This window comes from Chelonoidis abingdonii, chromosome 7 (assembly GCF_003597395.2).
Source record: "Chelonoidis abingdonii isolate Lonesome George chromosome 7, CheloAbing_2.0, whole genome shotgun sequence".
Taxonomy (NCBI): Eukaryota; Metazoa; Chordata; order Testudines; family Testudinidae; genus Chelonoidis; species Chelonoidis abingdonii.
The window spans coordinates 56016975-56038111 of NC_133775.1; the positions used below are offsets into that span (position 1 = coordinate 56016975).

General features: G+C 42.9%; 1 protein-coding gene across 2 annotated transcripts in view; it reads right to left on the bottom strand.

Moving 5' to 3' along the window:
- Positions 1-3824: 3824 nt before the first annotated feature.
- DHX9 (DExH-box helicase 9) overlaps positions 3825-21137 on the bottom strand; it is a 41074-nt gene continuing 23761 nt past the window's right edge. For both annotated transcript variants that reach the window (XM_032779471.2, XM_032779472.2), the window contains 12 exons: positions 18909-19122; positions 18553-18647; positions 18311-18384; positions 17373-17525; positions 14527-14687; positions 12737-12848; positions 11851-12012; positions 11548-11675; positions 9446-9675; positions 7985-8100; positions 6883-7083; positions 3825-4358 (listed from right to left, as the gene is read on the bottom strand). In XM_032779471.2, the coding sequence (XP_032635362.1) occupies positions 4034-4358; positions 6883-7083; positions 7985-8100; positions 9446-9675; positions 11548-11675; positions 11851-12012; positions 12737-12848; positions 14527-14687; positions 17373-17525; positions 18311-18384; positions 18553-18647; positions 18909-19122 (1971 nt within the window). In that variant the 3' untranslated portion in view covers positions 3825-4033. The remainder of the gene's footprint in view (positions 4359-6882; positions 7084-7984; positions 8101-9445; positions 9676-11547; positions 11676-11850; positions 12013-12736; positions 12849-14526; positions 14688-17372; positions 17526-18310; positions 18385-18552; positions 18648-18908; positions 19123-21137) is intronic.

The following is a 21137-nucleotide window of genomic DNA, read 5'->3' on the forward strand; positions in this document are numbered from 1 at the left end:
GAGAACAAAGGCTGCTTGCTAATGCCCCAAAATGAAAAAGTGTAAAAGTCAAGTTTAGGAGCAGAGAGAACCATGACTGACTGCTGGGTGGAGGCAGTATCTTGCCCTCAATCAAGAAAGGGAATGTGTCTATCACAGGCTATGCTACAGCTTTTAATTGCCTCTGAAAGCAGCAGATAGGAGTGGGGGAATAGCCTATAAGTAGTAGAATTGTGAGAGACTGGGCTCTAGAAAGCTGTACTATATAGGATTTTTCCCATTGTATATAAATTTAGTTATATATAATTTATATAAATTTAGTTTTCATTGCCTGTAGTTTGAGTCCACAATAGGTTACAGCAATGGTCCCCAACGTGGTGCCCGCCGGGGCATTTGTGTGTGCCCAGCAGGAGAGAGAAGCCACGGCCCTGCACCTGCTGGGGACAGAGAACTCAGGCTGCGGGCACAGTGTTCTCTGTTCCCGGCAGGTGCGGGGCCTGCCTAGTGCCCCGCAGGGGAGAGAAGCTATAGCCCCGTGCCTGCCAGGGACAGAGAACTCCGAGGCTGCAGGCTGTGAGCACTGGTGTTCTCAGTGCCCGGCAGGCGCGGGACCTGCCTAGTTCCCAGCAGGGGAGAGAATCCGGGCCCCTGCAGCTGTTGGGGACAGAGTACTCCGAGGCTGCAGGCACCGGTATTCTCTGTCCTCGCAGCTTCTTTCTTCTTTCTGGATTCATATATTATGTAATATTAAATATGATTTTTTTTGTATTATTAAATGTACAAAAACAAAATAAGCCTTGAAAAATTGTTGGCGCCCGCCACACACTTCTGAAAACATGAACGTGCTACTGGTCACAAAAAGGTTGGGGACCACTGGGTTACAGCATCAGTGGTGGTTCACAAGAGATCAGCCCACTGCCTTCTCCCACTTTGCTAAAACAGGAGTAAGAACTTCCCAATATTATTAATAAGAGAAACCTTGAGGGAATTCTTAGTAGTATTCATGTATCACTTAACAAGCTCAGTAGCTGAGAGGATAGAAATTGTGCAAAATCTGTGTTCTCCCTCGGCTATACTTTTAGTTTAAAGTTGATTTTTGTTTTATATACACATCTAATTACAAAATAGTTTTCTGCATATTTGTTTCAGTGTATATGTGCAATAATTTAGTACAATACGCTATATTACACCTTATACTAAGATTAAGGAAACCAAAAATAGGGAGAAAAAGGAGCACCATACAGGAAACTAGAGGAAAAAATAAGAGTGGATAGCTCAGATAGTTGGTAATGGAATAAAGTCTTTAAGCAATACATTACCAGTTTACATCCAGCCCAGGTTGGTAATTACTGAACTGTACTGCTGTCTAATGATTTCTGTGGCTTATGGGAGGGGCTGTTTCATTTAGAATTAAACCCCTAAAATCAGGGGTGGTGGAGGCAAGGGGAAGCTTGTGACACTCAAGTTCTGTCCATAGCGCTTCATCTGAGACAGCACCTGATTACAAGCATGATACATCACATTCTGTGGCGTTGGCTCTATTCATTAGCATTCAAACACACCTAGGAGTTCTGCTGGATTCCCTGTGCTTGCCCCTCCGAGTTAGTTTGGCTCCCCCTTGCAGCACGTCAGATACACACTGGACTCGGAGGTTCTTTGTCCTTATTCATGGTGCCAAAATGCTGCCACTCCTAGTAGAATGGACAGATAACAGAAATCCTCTCGTCATACAAGTTATTTCACTGCTTACCTGTCAACATTGTAAGTTAATATCTGTTTAGATGAATGGGGTTTTTCATAATTCCGAGTTAACTTCAGAGCCAGCAAACATCTCTGCATCAACCTCAAACACTTCCCTTGGAGGTTTCTGTATCTGAGCCAGAGAAACCTAGCCCAAGTTATTACCTCACTAGGGACAGTTCTCTATAGAGCAAGGCAGCATATCCTAGTAGCCAGTCGTCAGTGGACAACCTAAATGGCTGTAAATCTGCAGTAAAAGGTGACAGTGTCATCTGGCACTGCAGCAGGGCCTATTTGCACAGTGCATTCTAAAGCAAAGGAAGAGATATAAGGCGCTGGTGAGACCCCACCTGGAATATTGTGTGCAGTTCTGGTGTGCCATGTTTAAGAAGGATGAATTCAAACTGGAACAGGTTCAGAGACGGGCTACTAGGATGATCCGAGGAATGGAAAACCTGCCTTATGAAAGGAGACTCAAAGAGCTTGGCTTGTTTAGCCTGGCCAAAAGAAGGCTGCGGGGGGATATGCTTGCTCTATATAAATATATCAGGGGGATTAACGTTAGGGAGGGAGAGGAATTATTTAAGCTTAGTACTAATGTAGGCACAAGGACAAATGGGTACAAACTGGATATTAGGAAGTTTAGACTTGAAATTAGACGAAGGTTTCTAACCATTAGGGGAGTGAAGTTCTGGAACAGCCTTCCGAGGGAAGTAGTGGGGGCAAAAGACTTATCTGGCTTTAAGACTAAGCTTGATAAGTATATGGAGGGGATGATATGATGGGATAGTTTAATTTGGGCAATTGATCTTGGATTATCAGCAGTTAAGTCTGCTCAATGGTCTGTGAGGGGATGTTGGATGGGATGGGATCTGAGTTACTGCAGAGAATTCTTTCCTGGGTGCTGGCTGGTGAGTCTTGCCCACATGCTCAGGGTTTAGCTGATCGCCATATTTGGGGTCGGGAAGGAATTTTCCTCCAGGGCGGATTGGCAGGGGCCCTGGAGGTTTTTCGCCTTCCTCTGCAGCGTGGGGCATGGGTCACTTGCTGGTGGATTCTCTGCAGCTTGAGGTCTTCAAACCACAATTTTGAGGACTTCAATAACTCAGTCATGGGTTAGGGGTTGTTATAAAAGTGGATGGGTAGGGTTCTGTGGCCTGCTTTGTGCAGGAGGTCAGGCTAGATGATCATATTGGTCCCTTCTGACCTACGAGTTTATGAGATTCCGCTCACATCAGCTATTCAAGTTATCGACTAAAAGGTGTAGCCAATTGTTTGACTACACTCAAGGATCATTCTCAAAAGTGTTCCAGACCAAATAATCCAGTTTAGCTAAATATACTGTCTAAAGACAAAGCAGGACAATAAAAAAAGGAGACATGCATACCTTCCTGGGAAGCAAATGCTTGCAGCTGTATGCTTCAAAGATACGCATTTCAGCCAGTAGTAATGATTTTACAAGTTACAACTCTTTACACGTCACTTTAACCCACTAGTTTGTTCCAGCTTTGTCCTTGGTATCAACCTGTACTTTCCCATATTTTGTTTTGAATATTATACTCCATGTGTTGATGAGCCATGAAAGTAAATCCTAACTGTACATGATACAAAGGATTCATGCATCTTTGCTTTGCCACGTTTCCTATTTTCTAAATGTAAAGCCGATTTCAGCTTTGACAAGTGTAATAGGATATTTGACATGGGTGAACAGAATTGTGGGGAGAGCACAATACTTAACATAGCTTCCCAACATATATATATATAATGATGTTCATTATATTAATACTGTGCTCATAATATCTAGTAATGTAATGTAGTGTAGTCTACACCTCACTAGGTATTGGCTAACAAAGTCCTATAATTTCAAACCTCTGCTTCTGTCCATTCAGTGCAATCATGGTCTGACGCAGCAATGACTAGAAACTCTTGCAATTCTGAAGAACTGTTGATATCTGTCCCACATGCTCTTTTACACCCTGGAAACAATAAAGGGATGTTTTCTCCCAAATTTCTCATACCTCCTATAGACAAATGCTAAACCTAAAAGGAAACAGCCATGCTCAAGTGAAGAATCCAAACATCATACAGAGACAAAACATGGTAAGTCTTGTGAACAGAACACTTTATTAAGAACAAAGTATACAGACTGTGGTACTCTGTAGTAAGGACTCTATTTTACATAATATCATCACTAGTCCTAAACAATTTGTTTCAAGCTACTGTGAACAAGTAGAATGACAAACAGACTTATGTATTAGTATCAAAGAAATTCCAGAAGGAAACATGCACATTTCTGTAGAGTATAAGAAAGACTTCAATAACCACCACGTCCCCTTCCTTGGCCCCCATACCCACCTCCATAATTACCTCTATTCCCACCACCTTGGTACCCTCTATATCCCCCACCCGAGCCTCGATACCCTCCCCCAGATCCTCTATATCCCCCACCACCTCTATAACCTCCCCCAGAACCACCTTGGTATCCTCTTCCTCCAGAACCACCTCGGTATGAGTTATAGCCTCCACCACCATAGCCTCCACCTCTGTAGCCAGAGCCACGCTGGTTAACTCCCCGTCCTCTAAAACCACCTCCATTGTCATATCGAGCCATTTTGGGTGGACGAGGACCATCTCCAAACCTAGGAAAGAAAAGTTTTAAGAATAAATTAAACACCCACAACTTTATAAAAACTCCCACCTCTCTTATGCAGCTGAGCAATATGCTCAAATCCCACACCCAACTTAGACATTTGCTCCTTGTAAAGCTTCATTAAAGAGCAGCCTGGAGTGATCTCATCTGGTCCAGGACCACACCCAATCTGAAAAAATTCTAAAGCTGAGATAAAATTGTCCACTCACGTGGACTTTGTCAAAAACAACCACTCATAGGTAGGGGCGGCAGTTTTCAGCTTATGTCGGAAGTGCTGGGCTCTCTATTTTGCCCCTCATGATACGTTTAAGAAAAAATAGAAGTTGGTCCCTCATTTTGATCAGTTACCTATGCTCCATACAACTGAGTCTCCGTCACTTTTATTAAATTATCTACATCAGAAATAAGGAATGAACAGGTTATTAGAGGCAAGGCTTCCTGACATGTCCCACTATAAGACTATTTTCAATTGTTTACAACTTTGCCAAAGTCCCATTATGGGGCTGAAGTTTTCCATGCCAGCCAATTGCTTCAGGCTGAATTTCAACCAAAGTGGTTCAGCCATTTCTGTTTGAGGCTACTGCTAACAATGGTACAATGATACAAAGAAAGCACAGTTTCTGTTCTGCTTATATAACAAGAGAATAATGAACATGAAAAGTCTCTGAAGTCACTAACATTTAGGCCTGTAAATTCACCCAGCATTTGAGAAAATAATAGGAGACGGCCTGCAGGAGAAGGAAGAGTGGACTGGAAATAGGATGTGCTTGATATCGTTAGGGAAGGAGTGGGGGTGGGGTGGGGTGGGGTGGGGGAGAAAGAGTCAGCCTGTTCCTCAAAGCAGAAAGGATAGTGAAACAGGAACTCCTCCCCATGCAGCCCTTCAACAGTGGTACTAGGACTGATACTGAAGCAGAGAAAAGACTCTTTGTTAGAACTTTCATGTGTATACATCACAGAGCTCTACAGCTCCCCTTCCCCTATACACAGCCATGTTTACCAGTGGTATGGAAAAGCACAAATAGGTATTGTATTATGAGAAGTGGTGAGACTCGTGTGGACTAACACCAACTATTTTCAGATCTTTTTGTAAAAACTGCAAAAGTGGTTCTTGCTGTCTGTAATGGTTTGCTGTACTGAGCAACACAGGTACAGTTTATAGTGGTTTAGGAGCCTGGAGCACTTCTTTATACAGACTGGATGAGGAGCTTCAGCACCCATTCTCTACAAGGAAAATCCCAACCCTGATGTGTGCTTTGCCCACACTGAATCTGACTACTGGCAGAGTAGAGTAGAGTACAGTAGTGGTTTCTGCTCTTAGGCAGCCATTAGGACCAAGGGGGAATCCTAGCACCACACAGTCTGAATAGATAAGCACTCAAGAACTGATGCACTGATCTCTTCAGGAAGAGTATTTGTGGTAGAATGGAGAAGTCAAACACTATCAACCAAATACATTTCTCTCCTTGCCTGCAATTCAACCATTACTATATCTCCAGAGATTTGGGGAAAGTCATCTTTACATCTTAAATCTGTTCTGTATAATGAGCAACACAAATTGATGTGAAGGGTATGAAATTGCAGGCAATCTAAATAGCCTTGAGTAGGTGGAAAAAACACATGCTCAGAGTATGTAAAATTCAGTAAATTCAGTTAAGGCCCACCACTGCAAATCCAAATTAACTCTACAGCTGCCAGAATGTTCAGACCATATGATGTACACACCAGGGTACCATGGCCTCTTGGATTACAACTACCATATTCCAAATTTGAAATTGAAATTAACTTGTTCAAACATTTCATACCAAGATCAGTCTTCCGGTGTGAAGTTTGTTGCAGGCCAGTGAAACGGTTACTCTCTGCAGACAGAGTAACCATCTGTGCATACCAACTTGCTATAGGTTAACCATACTCTCCCAGCTTTTTGAAAGATTTTTACTTGAGGCCCTCAGGGTTTTGTTATTTCAGTTTCCTGAAACTGCTTTTCCTCATTTTTTTTATAATTCTGCCACTAATGGGAGGGTGACATGTGGCCTGGGGAAGGAATTACAGTCAGTATATTCTGTATGTGATGGTGTGCATTTCCCAAACAGTTCAAAGGCATGCATGAGTAGACCAGCCCCCTCAATTCGTTTGTGAAATCCAGAAGAACTTTGGTATATGCTGTATCACAGGATAGCCAATCACACCAAACCTCATTAACTCTTAACTATAGGAGCCATCATTTTACTCTCCTTTTGTCATCCTCCATCAACCTGCAACTTCACTGCTTGCACAGTTTCTTAGAAAGATTTTCCGACATTATGATTCACTGAAAATGAGTATATAAAAACTTCAACACTCATCTACATCAGGCAGCCTGCTTCCAAACTAAATCCCACAACAGGAGTTCTTGCTGGCACAGGAGTTTAGACACACATTTTGGCCTTCGGAATGTTTTGGCTTTCCAAGTTACCAGGAATGTTTTCCCACTCCAAGGATCCAGCTGTATACGTGAACAGATTGGCACTAACCTTGTGTTGCCCGCTATGAGGTTGATGCCAGCCGCTGAAGGCCTGGAGATTTGGCGGATCACATTCAGCATTCGCTCATTCACTGGGTCCAGCTGGCTAATGATTTCAGGATCTTTAGTTACTTCAACAACAAGAGCTTCCATTGCTGCACGTAGGGCAGTGACACAGGCAGCTGCATCATGAGACATCCGCAATTTAATCCTAGAGCAGGAAAAACAATTTCAAAATGAAGATCTCTCTAGATATAGAGCATCATAGCCTACAAGAGAGGCTATAGAGAACAATGTTCCACAGAGCAGGTGTTCAGTGCATCTAGTGCCAAACACCACAGAAAACACTTAGAACTTCAAAGTTAAGAGTATGGATAATACCCTAACAATGGGAAATGCCACCATCTGGAACCGAAAAAGTATGATTGGCAACATCTGAGATTCCCCAGCACTGAGAGATAATCAGAAGCCAATTAGAACAGCTGCTACATTTTTGACTCCCTGCTCTTTGGACCTGGAACGCTTCAGGTACTACCACTTACTACTCCATTACCCTCTGGGATTAAAAGATGCCAAAACATTAAAGCAGGCTCAAAAATACAGGGGCTCTTCAAGGCCTTGTTAAGGACACAAAGATGTCATCAAAAACTACCCGCCATCCCATAATATCAGCTTTGACAAATGTTAGTGAACTAAGCCTCAACTCTGAGAAGTGGGTAGGCATTAACCTCATTGTAAAGACTGTCTTTTTACCTGTTTTTCAATTACTTGCGACCCAGACCTGTGTCTTATATCTTTCCTCCTGCTTGTCTATGAGGCGGTGACCCAAATTCTACATTGCCTCTAATTCAGATCTGATCTCAGGGAAAGTAGCTTTTGTGGAATCCAGCCAGTGCCTCATGTTTTCAATTTAGGAACATAATCTACAGAAAAAACAGGAGCTGCCAAAATAAACTGTTCCCCCATCCTTACACAGACCAATGATAATGCTCTGATGAAATTCATCTGTTACTGCACAGCCTGACCTACATTTCCCATTCTAAACATACTTATAGCTATGTTACCAGCTGTTTCTCCTCACAGTTATCCATGATCAGCTAGGAAGTTCATACCAGTCATCCACCAGAATGATCTCTCCATCAGATAAGACTTTCTTTGAGGCAAACAGAAGCAGCTGCAGCGGGCTCACCAAGGTCATTCCTTTGGCAGAGATAGCTCGTGTTCGGATCTGCAGGTAGAAGAGGAATATGGTTTCCCATCTGAAGAACTAAGAGACGGCTCTTTCTTCCACTGGCCATGGAAACTAATTTTTTTTTTTTTTTTTTTTTACAAACAGGATAATCCCGGGGAGATTGTATTTATTACTAATCCATTGAGAGAACGAGCTCGTCAGATCAGGACAGATGCTGTGAATCCAGCTTTGGTTGCTTGAAACAAATTCATTACCATTTAAAAGCTGTTCAATTGTCCAAGTGAAATGTATTTTGTGGTCTCAATGCAGTTCCTAAGGAATAGGTGTAATTTTACAAAAAACATCAAGTTTTGTCAGTCTCAGCAGAATGCCCCAGCGTCAGATGGTCTGGGATGCTGCACTTTGGCAGGGCACTCCAGGAGAAGCTTGCAATCTGTTCTTTGGATAGTCAGGGATCCATATATTCCTGGTAATTACACAACTGTCCCACAATTGCAGATTTGTAAATTCCTGCACAACTGTGCTAAAACCCTAGGCTTTTGTTTATATAAACTAAAACCTGAACATGGTACTTGTTGAGAATACCTTCAAAATAGGATCTGGCATAAATCAATTCAGTGACATCTGCTGAACTCTGCAGACAGACAGACAATGGCTCTGACTATGTGAACTGCCCTATTCATTTCAATGGTGTGTAAGCAAGCCCAGTTACAGTTAGAGATCAGCGATAAGTATATCGCTGCCTATTTGTCACTGCTGGCTGTTGTGGCAGATATTGGAGAGGAGTGCAATGAGGCAGCCTGATGTTATCCAGGGTTGCTAGAGTGACGAGAGCAAGGAATTAATGCCTGCAGCCCCCCAAAATTTGTAATTCTCTCTCCCTCCTCTTTTTAGGCAGGAGTGAAGAGGAGATGGAGTCCCCTCCCCAGCACCAAAAGACTCAAATGCATTCTGGTAACAAAACACAAGCTACTTGCCCTCACCTTCATAGGTGCCACAAGCCATAGCTGTCCTCCTGTTCAGCTCCTTAAACCTCCATCATGCCCCTTGACTCTATAAAGCAGTTACTTGTCAATACAAAAATATGCAGCACGCTGAACACTTGGGGACTGTGCACATGATAAAATAAATGAATGTGGAATTCTGAACCAACTGACCTTGAGCAGGGAACAGCAAGAGGAGAGGGCTAATTCCAGGCTTTTTTGCAATACAACAGAAGAGCCTTGGAATACACGATTCCAGGGCTGCAATCCACTGTTTCACTAGCACTAACGTTTTCATTAAAGAAATAAAACAATGCCACAGAGGCTCCTTTTGAAATGAAGAATGGGCATAAAGTTTGGTAACCTTATAAAAGAGGGTATTTCATGGTTCTCTTTACCTTTTCACCAAAAACAAAGAAAGGAGATGGATATTTCATGTCCTGGCTGCTGAAAGGACAGTTGACAGATGACTTGTGGATAAGTGCATTGCGCCCCTCAGTGGTAAGAATTTTCCTTTTCTCCTTGTGATAGCAGACATTAGGGTATACACCAAAAGCAAGCAGGGAGATCACAACATCTAGATTGTTATCTGGTCCAGTGTTGTTAAATATCTGAGTCATCAAACACTCTGGTGACAGAGAACAGAAAACAGGCTACTTTCCAGATCTCCTAGTGCAGTGCAACTAAGTTATTCAGGATCTTTGATCTGAAGATTTACTGACAACTATTTATTTAGGCTTTGGTTCTCAAGACATCTCTGCCCTTAGAAAAGGGCATTTGAATGCTGCATCATAACATTAAAGAACTGTATTTGAAATGAGTAAAACTGAACACATTTTCTAGTATTCAATGAGAAAAGAGCTAAAAAATAAATTACAAATTGGAAAAGTCATTCCCCTTCCCACATTTTCAAGAACAAGAACATAAAAGCTTGTCCAGGAATAGCTGTATCACATCTTTTCTTCATTTGTTTTGGAGACATAAGGCCTCCCAAAGTGGTCAGGTTGGATGTTGTAATAGTGCTTGTCACAACAAACCTGGAGTCCCAGGTTGGGGGTTGTTGGGTCATCCAGCCCAGAAAGACAATTATTGTAGCATTTATGCCTGAGAGCAGAGGGAGAAAGACAGACTATTGGATATTAAGAAAACGAAAGGGAGAGCAACACACTTTGGATTCCCATCAACTTTTTAACATGGAACAAAACTTGCAGAGATTATCGAATCTAGAACCTGTCCCATCTTTAAGAAACACTGTAAAGCCTTCCTCTTCAGAAAAAGGGCTTTCCTTTCACCACAACAATGGAAACTCTCTGCATTGACTCCTAACCGAAAAACCCCAACTCAAGCACACTCCTCAAAGTCAACCTTACAAGAACAAAACAAATGTAAACCGCCCCAAACCCTACCCCAATCAAAGTTTTTACCTTGAAAACGGGTGAGAGGCAAGGACCCCATGAAGTCCACTAGGGACCTGGCCATTGCTATTAATTTTATGCAGAAGGCACTAAAATTTACTAGATTTCAAGTTGACAACGTCTCTATAAATGCAACCTAATTTGGATACTTACAGGTACCTTCCTTAAATTTGGTCTTCTCTCTGAACAGACTCCATTTGAAAGAAAATCTGACTTCTTGCCATTTGCACATGGCTGTGTTAAGTCATGTCTTGCTCAATCCTATATTGGTAACTAGCTGAGAGATTTTGCTATGTATTGTAATATTCCCACTGTAATGGAAATGAAAACTCAAATACGAAGAATTCTAAGCTAACATGCTATGTGTGAAGATCTGAACACAAGCCCAAAAAACTACAGAGCAGGAAAGGCAATTTTCAGATCCTGTGGGAGGTAATGCCCTGAGTGATTCCCTTAGGATAATACAACAGCTATGCCAAGTGATTCTGGAAGGGCAGTCTCTAGCTCTTCTCATCCAGAAGGAATATCACTGCAATACGGAGCATATATGGCAGAGGTAAGAGGCAGAGAAGTATGAAAAGCAAAACCATGGAGGTGGATCTGAAAAGACCACCACCACTTTAAGGTCAAATTCCTCATAACCTTGCCCTCCAGAATTTACTGCCACTGCAGTGCTAAATTCACATGCAGTTGTAGGGCTTGTTTACACTGTGCATTAGTCCATACTAGAGTGGTGTAAGTTCTAGTGTGCACTAGGGTGTTGCACACTGATTGGTCTGCATGGACCCTGCTGGCACACACTAAGTTCCCTAGTGCTCATTAACATAGTCCCAACGTACGCACTAATGCACAGTGTAGACAAGTCCTTAAATTGCTCTCAGTCAGGAGAGGCAGAATGCACGCAGCAACACTCAGGTGGAAGCTGCTTTAACAGCACAACAGTGCTGGGGCAAATTCACTATGGTCCCACATACCATGTATTCACCATTACTGGGCTATTAGCCAGCCAACAGGTTGGAAACCTATCCCTCAACTCAAAAATTGAAGAGGACAATACTGAAATGATTACTTCCATGGAGTATTACCTTCTGGAAAGCCAGAATTGATAAGAATATCTTTAAGCTGGACTTTAGCTTCCCAAGTCATCCTGAGTGTAGCCATGTTGAGCCTTTTGTGTTCACAGAATCGTATTTCTGCATCTTCACCACCCATTCTAAAAAGGAAACAGTCAAGACAGACTCACGTGGACTCAAGAAGATCTACACAAGAGAAGAATAGTGCCACAAACGGAAACTAACACCGCCATTTGGCTATCTAGTCAGGTCAGTTAGTTGCTCACCCAATATTACCCTTAATCTTCCATCAAGTTCTGTGCTAAGCCAACATACCTTGCGTCATCCCAGGCCTGGAAGACTGAAAGCAAGGCTACATGATCTGAAAACCTGTTCCCCGCAAAATTCCTATGGACGTAACCCAGCCGTTTACCCTCGCTGATGAAAGGCTCAGGGAAGCAGGTGGCAGCCGAGATGGTACACACGGCATCTCCTACACTGAAACAAAAACCATAGAAATATTTATGACTGGGTTTGTTCCCAGTCTTGTTGCCAGCAGCTGTTACAGGCCCACTGACCTGAGTAAAAACTTCCTGCTTAACGACATGGGCCTCATTACCTCAGTACTTATTCTTAGAGAGACTTCTTCACAGCAGCTCTTCCCATAGTAAGGACATTAAATTAGATCAAATGACAGTGGCTGGAATTTCACAGCACATTCATGAATATTATGCCTTTCCCCTCCCCCATCTGTTCTCACAATCCTGTTCACCACCCTCTTTCAGATAATAGGCTCTCCAACACCTCCCCTCATGATTAAAACTAATGCCCGCATATCTCTATTGATGAATATTCAGTCCCATGGTTCTTTTCACCTCGTCTCTCAAATACTAACTGTCCACATCTTCCCAACCACAGTTCACTCCGATCTTACAAGTGTTCAGTGTCCCATTCCCTCACTTCATAAATATTCAGACTCTACTGGTGCCATTCAGTTCCTCCTTAGCTCATGAATATTTGGCTCTCCACACCCAGTGATGTTATTTGTCTCCTAATCTCATGAATATTCAGTTCCCTCCCCTTCCCCTCCATGTCACCACCCACAGTGCCATTCACAGCCCATCTGGGTGCCTCTTTTTTTTTTTGACATTATTGGATGCCTGAAGATTCAAGAACACAGAGCAAGACAGCAAAGAATCATCATTGATACTGAGGAACTTACTAGAAAATGCAGCCCATTATCATCATCTTGCCCAGACGAGGTTCAATGGGGAGTTTAGCAAGGATTCTCCCAAGAGGTGTCAACTCATCATTAGAATCCAGGGCATCCAGCTCTGAAACAAGCGATTAACTGATCAGCAAAGATGGTTCTGGCAGTTGCCTAAGGCTAGTATACACTGGCAAAGCTGAAGTGCTGCCACGTCAGCTCTTTAAGTGCCTTGTGTGGTTGTAGCAGAGTGGTGTGAGAGAGCTCCCAGTGCTCTAAAATAACCCACTTCCACGAGGGGTGTAGCTACCAGCGCTAGGAGCGTGGCTACTAGTGCTGGCACACCGACTACACCAGTGCTTTACAGCACTGAAACTTGCTGCGCTCGGAGGGGTGTGTTTTTTGAAGTGCTGTAAATTGCCAGTGTAAACAAGCCTAAAAAGTCAAACCAAGGATCTCATTAGCCCTTGGATGAGAGATTAGTTTAAGAACTTTAACGATAATGTTCACCCAAGTATTCTGAAGGAACTGGTATGAAATTGCAGAACTACTAACTGTGATATACAACCTTTGCTTAAATCAGCCTCTGTAACCAGACAACTGGAGAGTAACTACTGTAACACCAATTTTCAAAAAAGGGCTCCAGAGGCGATCTGGCAATTACAGCCCAGTAAGCCTAACTTCAGTAACAAGCCAATTAGTTGAAACTACAGGAAAGGACAGAATGACTGGACACATGCATCCGACGAAGTGGGTATTCACCCACGAAAGCTCATGCTCCAATACGTCTGTTAGTCTAAAGGTGCCACAGGACTCCTCGCTGCTTTTACAGATCCAGACTAACACGGCTACCCCTCTGATACTGGACACAGATAAACATATTATGTTGGGGAAAAGTCAACACAGCTTTTGTAAAGGAAAATCATGCCTCAACAATCAGAATTCCTTGAGGGAATCAACAAGCCTGAAGACAAGAGAGATCCAGTCAAAACACCCTACTTGGGCTTTCAGAAAGCCTTTGACAAGGTCCCTTACCAAAGACTCTTAAGTAAACTAAGCAGTCATGGGATAAGAGAAAGGTCCTCTCCTGGATCAATAACTTGTTAAAAGATAGGAAACAAAGGGTAGGAATATATAGTCAGTTTTCACAACAGAGAGAGGTAAATAGTGAGGGCTCCCTAAGGATCTGTAGTGACCGCCTGTGCTGTTCAACACATTCAGAAGTGATCTGGAAAGGGGCGTGAACAGTCAGGTGGCAAAATCTGAAACTATGGTACTCAAGATAGTTAAGTCCAAAGCTGACTGCAATGAGTTACAAAGGGATCTCACAAAACTGGGTGACCAGGCAGTGTAGAAGTGCAAAATAATTATAACAGACTCCATCAACCTAGATCAGACTTGTTTTGAACCAGTCTCCTAAATGCTGTAATGCAGTGGACTCAGTCGCATCTCATATATATGAGTCTCACAGCTGAAGATACAGTAGTAGCCAGTTTCATAAGAGCCTCATAAAATGTAACAAAAACAAGCCTGAAGCTAGGAAGTCAACTAGAGGAACATGTGTGTTCTAAGTACTGCTCCAGTTTCAGAAACTCACTGCTACCCAGAAAATGCATCCCAGAGCCACAAAGGGGTCTCCAGACATGTCATTCCAGACAAAGAAAACCTAGAAATATAAATGTTTATCTAGCAATATAAATATCAAAGCTACTTACAACTGACCTCGAGACCCTCAACCATTCAAAGCTGTAAATCTCCCATCTCTGGGTTTGCTAACAAAGAACCTTGTGGCCCAACAGGAGTACCTCTGAGTGTGTGCTCTGCTTCAATCACTGCATCCAAAGGTGGTGGTTCTATCGCTTTGGCCAAGAATTGTCCAATCCCTCCCAGTCGCAGAAGTTTGATGCTCAAAGCAATTTCATGAAGCGGTGTTCTGAACATTTCAGGTGTCATGTGAGTTTCAAGCCTGAAAACAGTGAGGGGAGAACAAAACAAGTCAACCTTCTAGACATCTGCATTCCCAATCCCCAATACAGGTCATCCCATCAAGTGCAACCTAGCCTTCCTACATGAATACATTCACCAAGTCACCTCATCAATCTACCCTCAGTGACTTCCTGCAACCTGCACTAATTAACAGTACTTATCTTCAGAAATTCCCCATTTCCCTTCCAACTGGAATCTTATCTCCTTGCCCTTCCACAACCAAACCTGAATGCTAGAACAGGTCTTCCATTCCTCAGGCAGATCAATTACTTCCAGGCTACCTATTACTACTACCCAGTTTCCATGCTGGCTACTTTATCACCTCCCCTCCCATCATCATCGGCTGGTCCCTGGTTCAGTTGGGTTAACAACAAGGAGGAGTGCTCTTACTGGAAACAGGCTAAGTATTTATTTCTAGAAGCATGGAGGTGTGGTGGGGATGGAACTCTTGGGCCCCTTTCTCCCTGACACAGCGCCCTCAGTCTCTTTACCTTGAGGACCACAGTTCAAGTGTTAACCCCTATAAATGACTGTTTTGAACACTTAGTATCCTATATGATGTTTGGGATAAACATACCTCCCAAATGAACATGGTCCCATCCATTTCTACTTCTTACCCTTGCTTCCACAGTTCAAACCGTCTGTCTTTCTCCTTCTACGCTGCATGAAGCTAGGCTTTCAGAGATTCCAAGGCCAGAAGAGATCATTGTGATCATCTAGTCTTATCTTCTGTACAACACAGGCCATAGAATTTCCCAAAATAATTCCTCATGTATATCATTTAGAGAAACACCCAATCCTGATTTTAAAACTGCCAGTGATGGGTGGATCCACCACAACATTTGGGAAATTGTTCCAAGAGTTAATTACTCCCATGGTAAAAAACACGTCTCATTTTCAACTGGCTCATGTTATACCTTTGTTTCCCATGCAGGTACTTATACAGTTAGGTCACCCCTTAAACTTTCTCTTTGTTAATCTCACATTGAGCTCCTTCAGTCCATCATGATAAAACATGTTTTCTAATCCTTTAATCATTCTTGTGGCTCTTTTCTGAACCCTCTCCAATTTATCAACATTCTTCATAAAATGACATCAAAACCATACAGAGTATTCCAGCAGCAGTTGCAACAGTGCCAAATACAGAGCTATACTTCTACTAGAGATTCCAATTCAGGCAAGGATTGCATTAGCCTTCCCAGCCACAGCACTGCACTGGAAGCTCATGTTCTCCTCTTTATCCTGGGAAGCAGGTTTTTTTTTTTGGTTTTGTTTTGAGAGAGAGAGATCATGTTAGCTATAGTTCCCCAACCTGTAAGTATAGTCTACAATCTTTGTTTTCAGATGTCTACATTCAGCCTATTAAAATACACACTGAGTGCTTGCACCCTGTTCACCATGCAATCCTGTTCATTCTATCAAAGGCCTGTTCTCTTCATTATTTATCAATCACTCTCTCAATCTGTGTCACCCATAAACTACCAGTTGTTATATTTTCTTCCAGATCACTGACAAAAAAAATAAATGTTAAATAGTGTAGGGTCAAGAACCAATCCCTGTGGGACTCCTTTGGAAATACACGACTCAATCTCCTGTTTACAATTTGTCTGTAAGCACAGTAATTCCCGGGGTTCCATGTGCTCTGTGGTAAGATGAACTTAAAGAAATCATGGGGTCTTGTCAGAATTTAACAGCATGCAACTAGTTTTCTGTCAGAAGTTCATAATGAATTAAGATGATCATAGTATACTATAAATGTCTAAATCTTTAATTCAACAAAGATTTTAGGAATGTTTTTATTATACACTGCTTCAGAAACTGAGATTTCTTAACATCAATCACTGTAAACATACAGCTATCTTGCAGCTGTTGTCCAAGGGAATGGGTGTACTGTGATGTTTTGCAGGGTAGTGGGTGAAATATAGTAGAATCTGACAGCTGTGTAAGCCCCTGCAGCTATGCAGTGAGGGTTACATGGCTGTGTCTTTGGGGAAAGGTTTGGCAGATAGCAACGAGAAGGGGTCAGGTTTCAGCAGTTTGGGAACGTTAGAGCAGATGGAAGTGGGAGAAAAACATTTTGGCAGCAAAAAGAGGTCTTAGCAGCTTTTGGCCAGGGAGTTGGGAAAAAGGAAGAACATCTGTCTACCTGCCTCCTCTCCACCTAGTTCTCATCACCTTCCACATCTGCTGTCCTCTCTGGGAGAGGAGTAGGATTCCAGCATCTCTCTACACAATCTTGCACTTTTTGGTTGGTAGGATTCTGGTGTCTTTTGTGGCATCTCATTCTAGAATCCCTTTCCTTGTCTTCTCCATACCTTGGGCCTCAACAGTGTCTCACTGGCTGAAGCATGGGGCTCTTTCTTCCAAGTCTTTCTATCAGGCTCCTGGGCCATACTTGTGACTTCAGGAGCAGTCCCCACTTGACTGGACATCTTGAACAATTTCCCTGCTTTCCATGGCAGTTTTCTAAGGGGACCCACAGATTCTAAAGCGGGAATTAAATTCTGTGTCTGAGGAAATGCAACAATTCATGGCAATCTTATCCCCATGATTTTGCGTTAATCTGCCTCCTCTGCTTGGTTTGAAGCAGCTCACAACTGTATGCTCTAATTTATGGAGTACTCCCAAATGTCCCTTTGTCCCAGAAGAAGAGGCACAGCCTCACCTTTCAAAGCGAGCTCTGCTGCACAGATGGAAACAGAATCCAGCCCGCACTCGGCCAGCTCGCCCTTTCCGTTGCTCAAGGTTAGTTTTTGATGCCCAGACTGTGGCATAGTTTGTCATATTGTTGTGAGCAGTGAACAGCTTAACCTTTTGTCTGTAAAAGTAATACAAACAATGAAGATCAAATATTGCCAAAGCAGGTCTGCACTGTATCCTTTAATGCAGCAAAACTGGAATTAAAAAAGTTAACTGTGTTAGTCTGTTTAAAGAATAGTGCCCCCCACTCACCGCATCAGAACCTGTATTTTCAGGACTTCTCCCAAAAGTTTAAATCTCAGCTGAAAGCTCTAACGCAATTAGTGATTCATGACTATAACATGCTCAAAGTGCATATGGCAAGTCAAAGTGCATAACAGACTAATATAGGAAGGCTTAATATTCCCCCAGCAATCATACAATGAGAGTTTAAACATAAGAATGACCATTCTGGGTCAGACCAAAAGGTCCATGCAGCCCAGTATCCTGTCTACCGACAGTGACCAATGCCAGGTGTCCCAGAGGGAGTGAACCTAACAGGTAATGATCAAGTGATCTCTCTCCTGCCATCCATCTCCACCCTCTGACAAACAGAGGCTAGGGACACCAAGGTCTGTAGTATGAAATCATCCATTTGGAAAACAGTATACAGGAATCCCACTGACACCCATAAAAATACCACTAGCATGGTATTCAATTGACCAAGGACAATTTACAGATACGCCAATGTGGTTGTTTAACTGTGTAGATTGCTTGGGGAGCACACAACCACTGCAGATTAGGTCTCCAAACTCAGTCTTGGGGCTACAGCAATACAAGGAAGTACTGCATGTTCGCAAAAACTACTTGGCATTCCAACAAAGAATACATTGTATAAAATAAAGATCTCGATCGGGAACTCACTTGCAAGAGTCTATAACGTAGACAACGTCATTGATGGTAATGCTAGTCTCAGCAATGTTGGTGGATAAAATCACCTATGAAAAACAGGAAAATTGTATTTGAATACATGTATTGTAACAAGGAGCCAAGGACGGTCTGTAAGGTAACATGTAGAATGCCAGCATTAAAAAACTCCTCTCAAAAGTACAGGAGAGAGCAACGAAACTACACTCTGTCTCTGTGTAGGTGGTATAGTTTCACACCTTGGTCACTCCAGAAGGCACTGGATCAAACACCCTGCGCTGTTCGTCTCGAGGAATTTGTGAATGCAGGGGCAGAATTCTGTACCGGTGGCTTCCTACAATATGAACATCAGGAGGTTAAACAACTATAACTGTTATGTCTCAGATATTAAATTTCAGCTCTCTCTTATCCATCCACTGCTTCATACCTAAACACTTTCCTTCGACTTTCTCTCATCCATCTACTCAAACCCAGCTCTCATGCTATACAGACACACACAAGGACCAACTCCTTCAGTCAAGTCATCTTTACATTCATCCAGTAACTGTTCTGAGGGAAGGACACAGAGTAGAAAATAACCAAAAGCTGTTTGTACCAAAGTGTGGATTCATTTCCAGATGCTTTTGCATGGTGTATATCAGGTTCCAGCCCGGCAAGAAGACAAGCACAGCTCCTGGAACATTCAGGGTCTCAATGTACTTTAGCAAGGCCTCAATGAGCTCAAAGGGAGTTTCCTTCTCGTTCAACTGGGCCATACAACGTTTTGTTTCTGGACCATATTCATCACTACATATAAGATTACAGTTGGCCTGCAGATGTAGAGAACAAAAAAAGACACCTTTAACCAGATGGCACTCTGATACTATGGGGATGAGGGCCACTCAAACCAGACAGATGAATGGGATGGATGGATTGGAAACACTGTCCTAGGCTCAGTCCTGGCTCACAGGACAAGTCGGCCTGGCCTTGTTCCCCAGCTTTTTTCTATACATATTCTCTTTTCAGAATTATTAACCAGTATAATTATAAATTAAGAGTAGGAAACTATCAAACCAATTAAATCTCCATTAGAACAGATGGAGCCATAAGTACAGCATCAAACTGCTTTTCTTTAAGGAAATACCAATATGTAGGTTTGGAAAAAAATTGTTTCTTTTAAGGAGAAATGGTCAATTTGCAATCAAGTTAACTGAGATATTTTGTGATTTTACTACTAAGTTTTTCCTGCTGAGGTATTACTCTCTCCTCTGTGGCTAGAAGACAGACCTACAGCGCCAGCTGGGGAAATAAGGAACTATATAGAGTAAATCTAGAAACTGACTACATGACCCCAACAGTGGTCTCAAATGCACAAGTAACACACACACAAGTTTTCCCCCTCGTAGTTATAAGTAGGGCCCTACTGAATTCATGGCCATGAAAAATGCATCACGGAGAATGAAATCCAGTCCCTCCCCCAGCAATGAAATCTGGTCTTTTGCGTGCTTTTACCCTATACTATACAGATTTCATGGGGGAAAACCTGCGTTTCTCACATTAGCGAGTCCTGACCCAAAAGGAAATTGCAGGGGCATATGGTTATTTTAGGAGTAGCAGTATTGGTTCGCGATATTGCCACTTTTACGTCTGCACTGCCTTCAGAGCTGGGTGGCCAGAGAGTGGCGGCTGCTGACTGAGGCCCCAGCTCTGCAGGCAGCAGTGCAGAAATAAGGTGGCAGCACCATACCATGCCATCCTTACTTCTGCGCTGCTGCTGGCAGTGGCTCTGCCTTCAGAGCTGGGCTCCCAATCGGCAGCTGCCACTCTCCACCTGCCCAGTTCTGAAGGCAGTGCTACCACCACCAGCAGCAGCACAGAAGCATAGCAGTACCACAACCCACCCCCCACGTATAATAACCTTGCAACCCCTCCACAATTCCTTTGGGTAAAGACCCCTACAATTACAACAAAGTGAGATTTCAGACTTAAATAGCTGAAATCACGAAATTTATTATTTTTAAAATCCGATGACTGTGAAATTGACCAAAAATGGACCATGAATTTGGTAGAGCCCCAGTTAAATGATCTTAGTCATTACAAGATTCATGACTATCTTTTTACAGAAGATACCATCACCCACAGCCATGTAAGGAATATAAGTTCTTGGTAGGCATAGTTGCTGGCAAAATCTACTGCAGCAAAAGTAGTAAGCTTGAATTCACACATCAGTTCAATTTTTTTAAAACACAGGTGATGTGGCAAAATAGGACTGGAACTTTGTAAGATAAATACATACAATCAAAGCTGTTTTATCCAGCATGCTGGAGGAATGGGGGGTGCCGGTAAATGAAAAATGCCGACTAACTAAGGGGGAGGGAGTTTGGGTGCAGGAGAGGGGGAAGGGGGGCCCAGATTCGGGGGGTGCTCACCTCAAGCAGCTCTCCACAAGCAGTAATCTGTCCTGCCTGCTTCTAGGCAGAGGTGCGGGAGGCAGCTCTGCGTGCTGCCCCCGCAGCTCCTACTGGCAAGGAACCAGGAGCAGCTGGGATAGGTCGCTGCTTCCGGGGAACCACCCTAGGTGAGCGGCCCCCAGATCTGGCAACCCGCACCCCACCTGCACCCAAACTCCCTCTCAGAGTCTGCATGCTGCACCCCAACCCCCTGGCAGCCACACACCAACTGGACTATAATCCTGACTTTCAATGAAGATCAGAAATGCAGGTTTATAGAGCTTTCCAGTTGGTGAAGTGCTGTATAAAACAGCTTTTACTGTACATCAATTAAAGGAGCATTCAGAAAATTCAGTTAAATACATCAACAGCAATCCCACAGTATTTCAATAGTT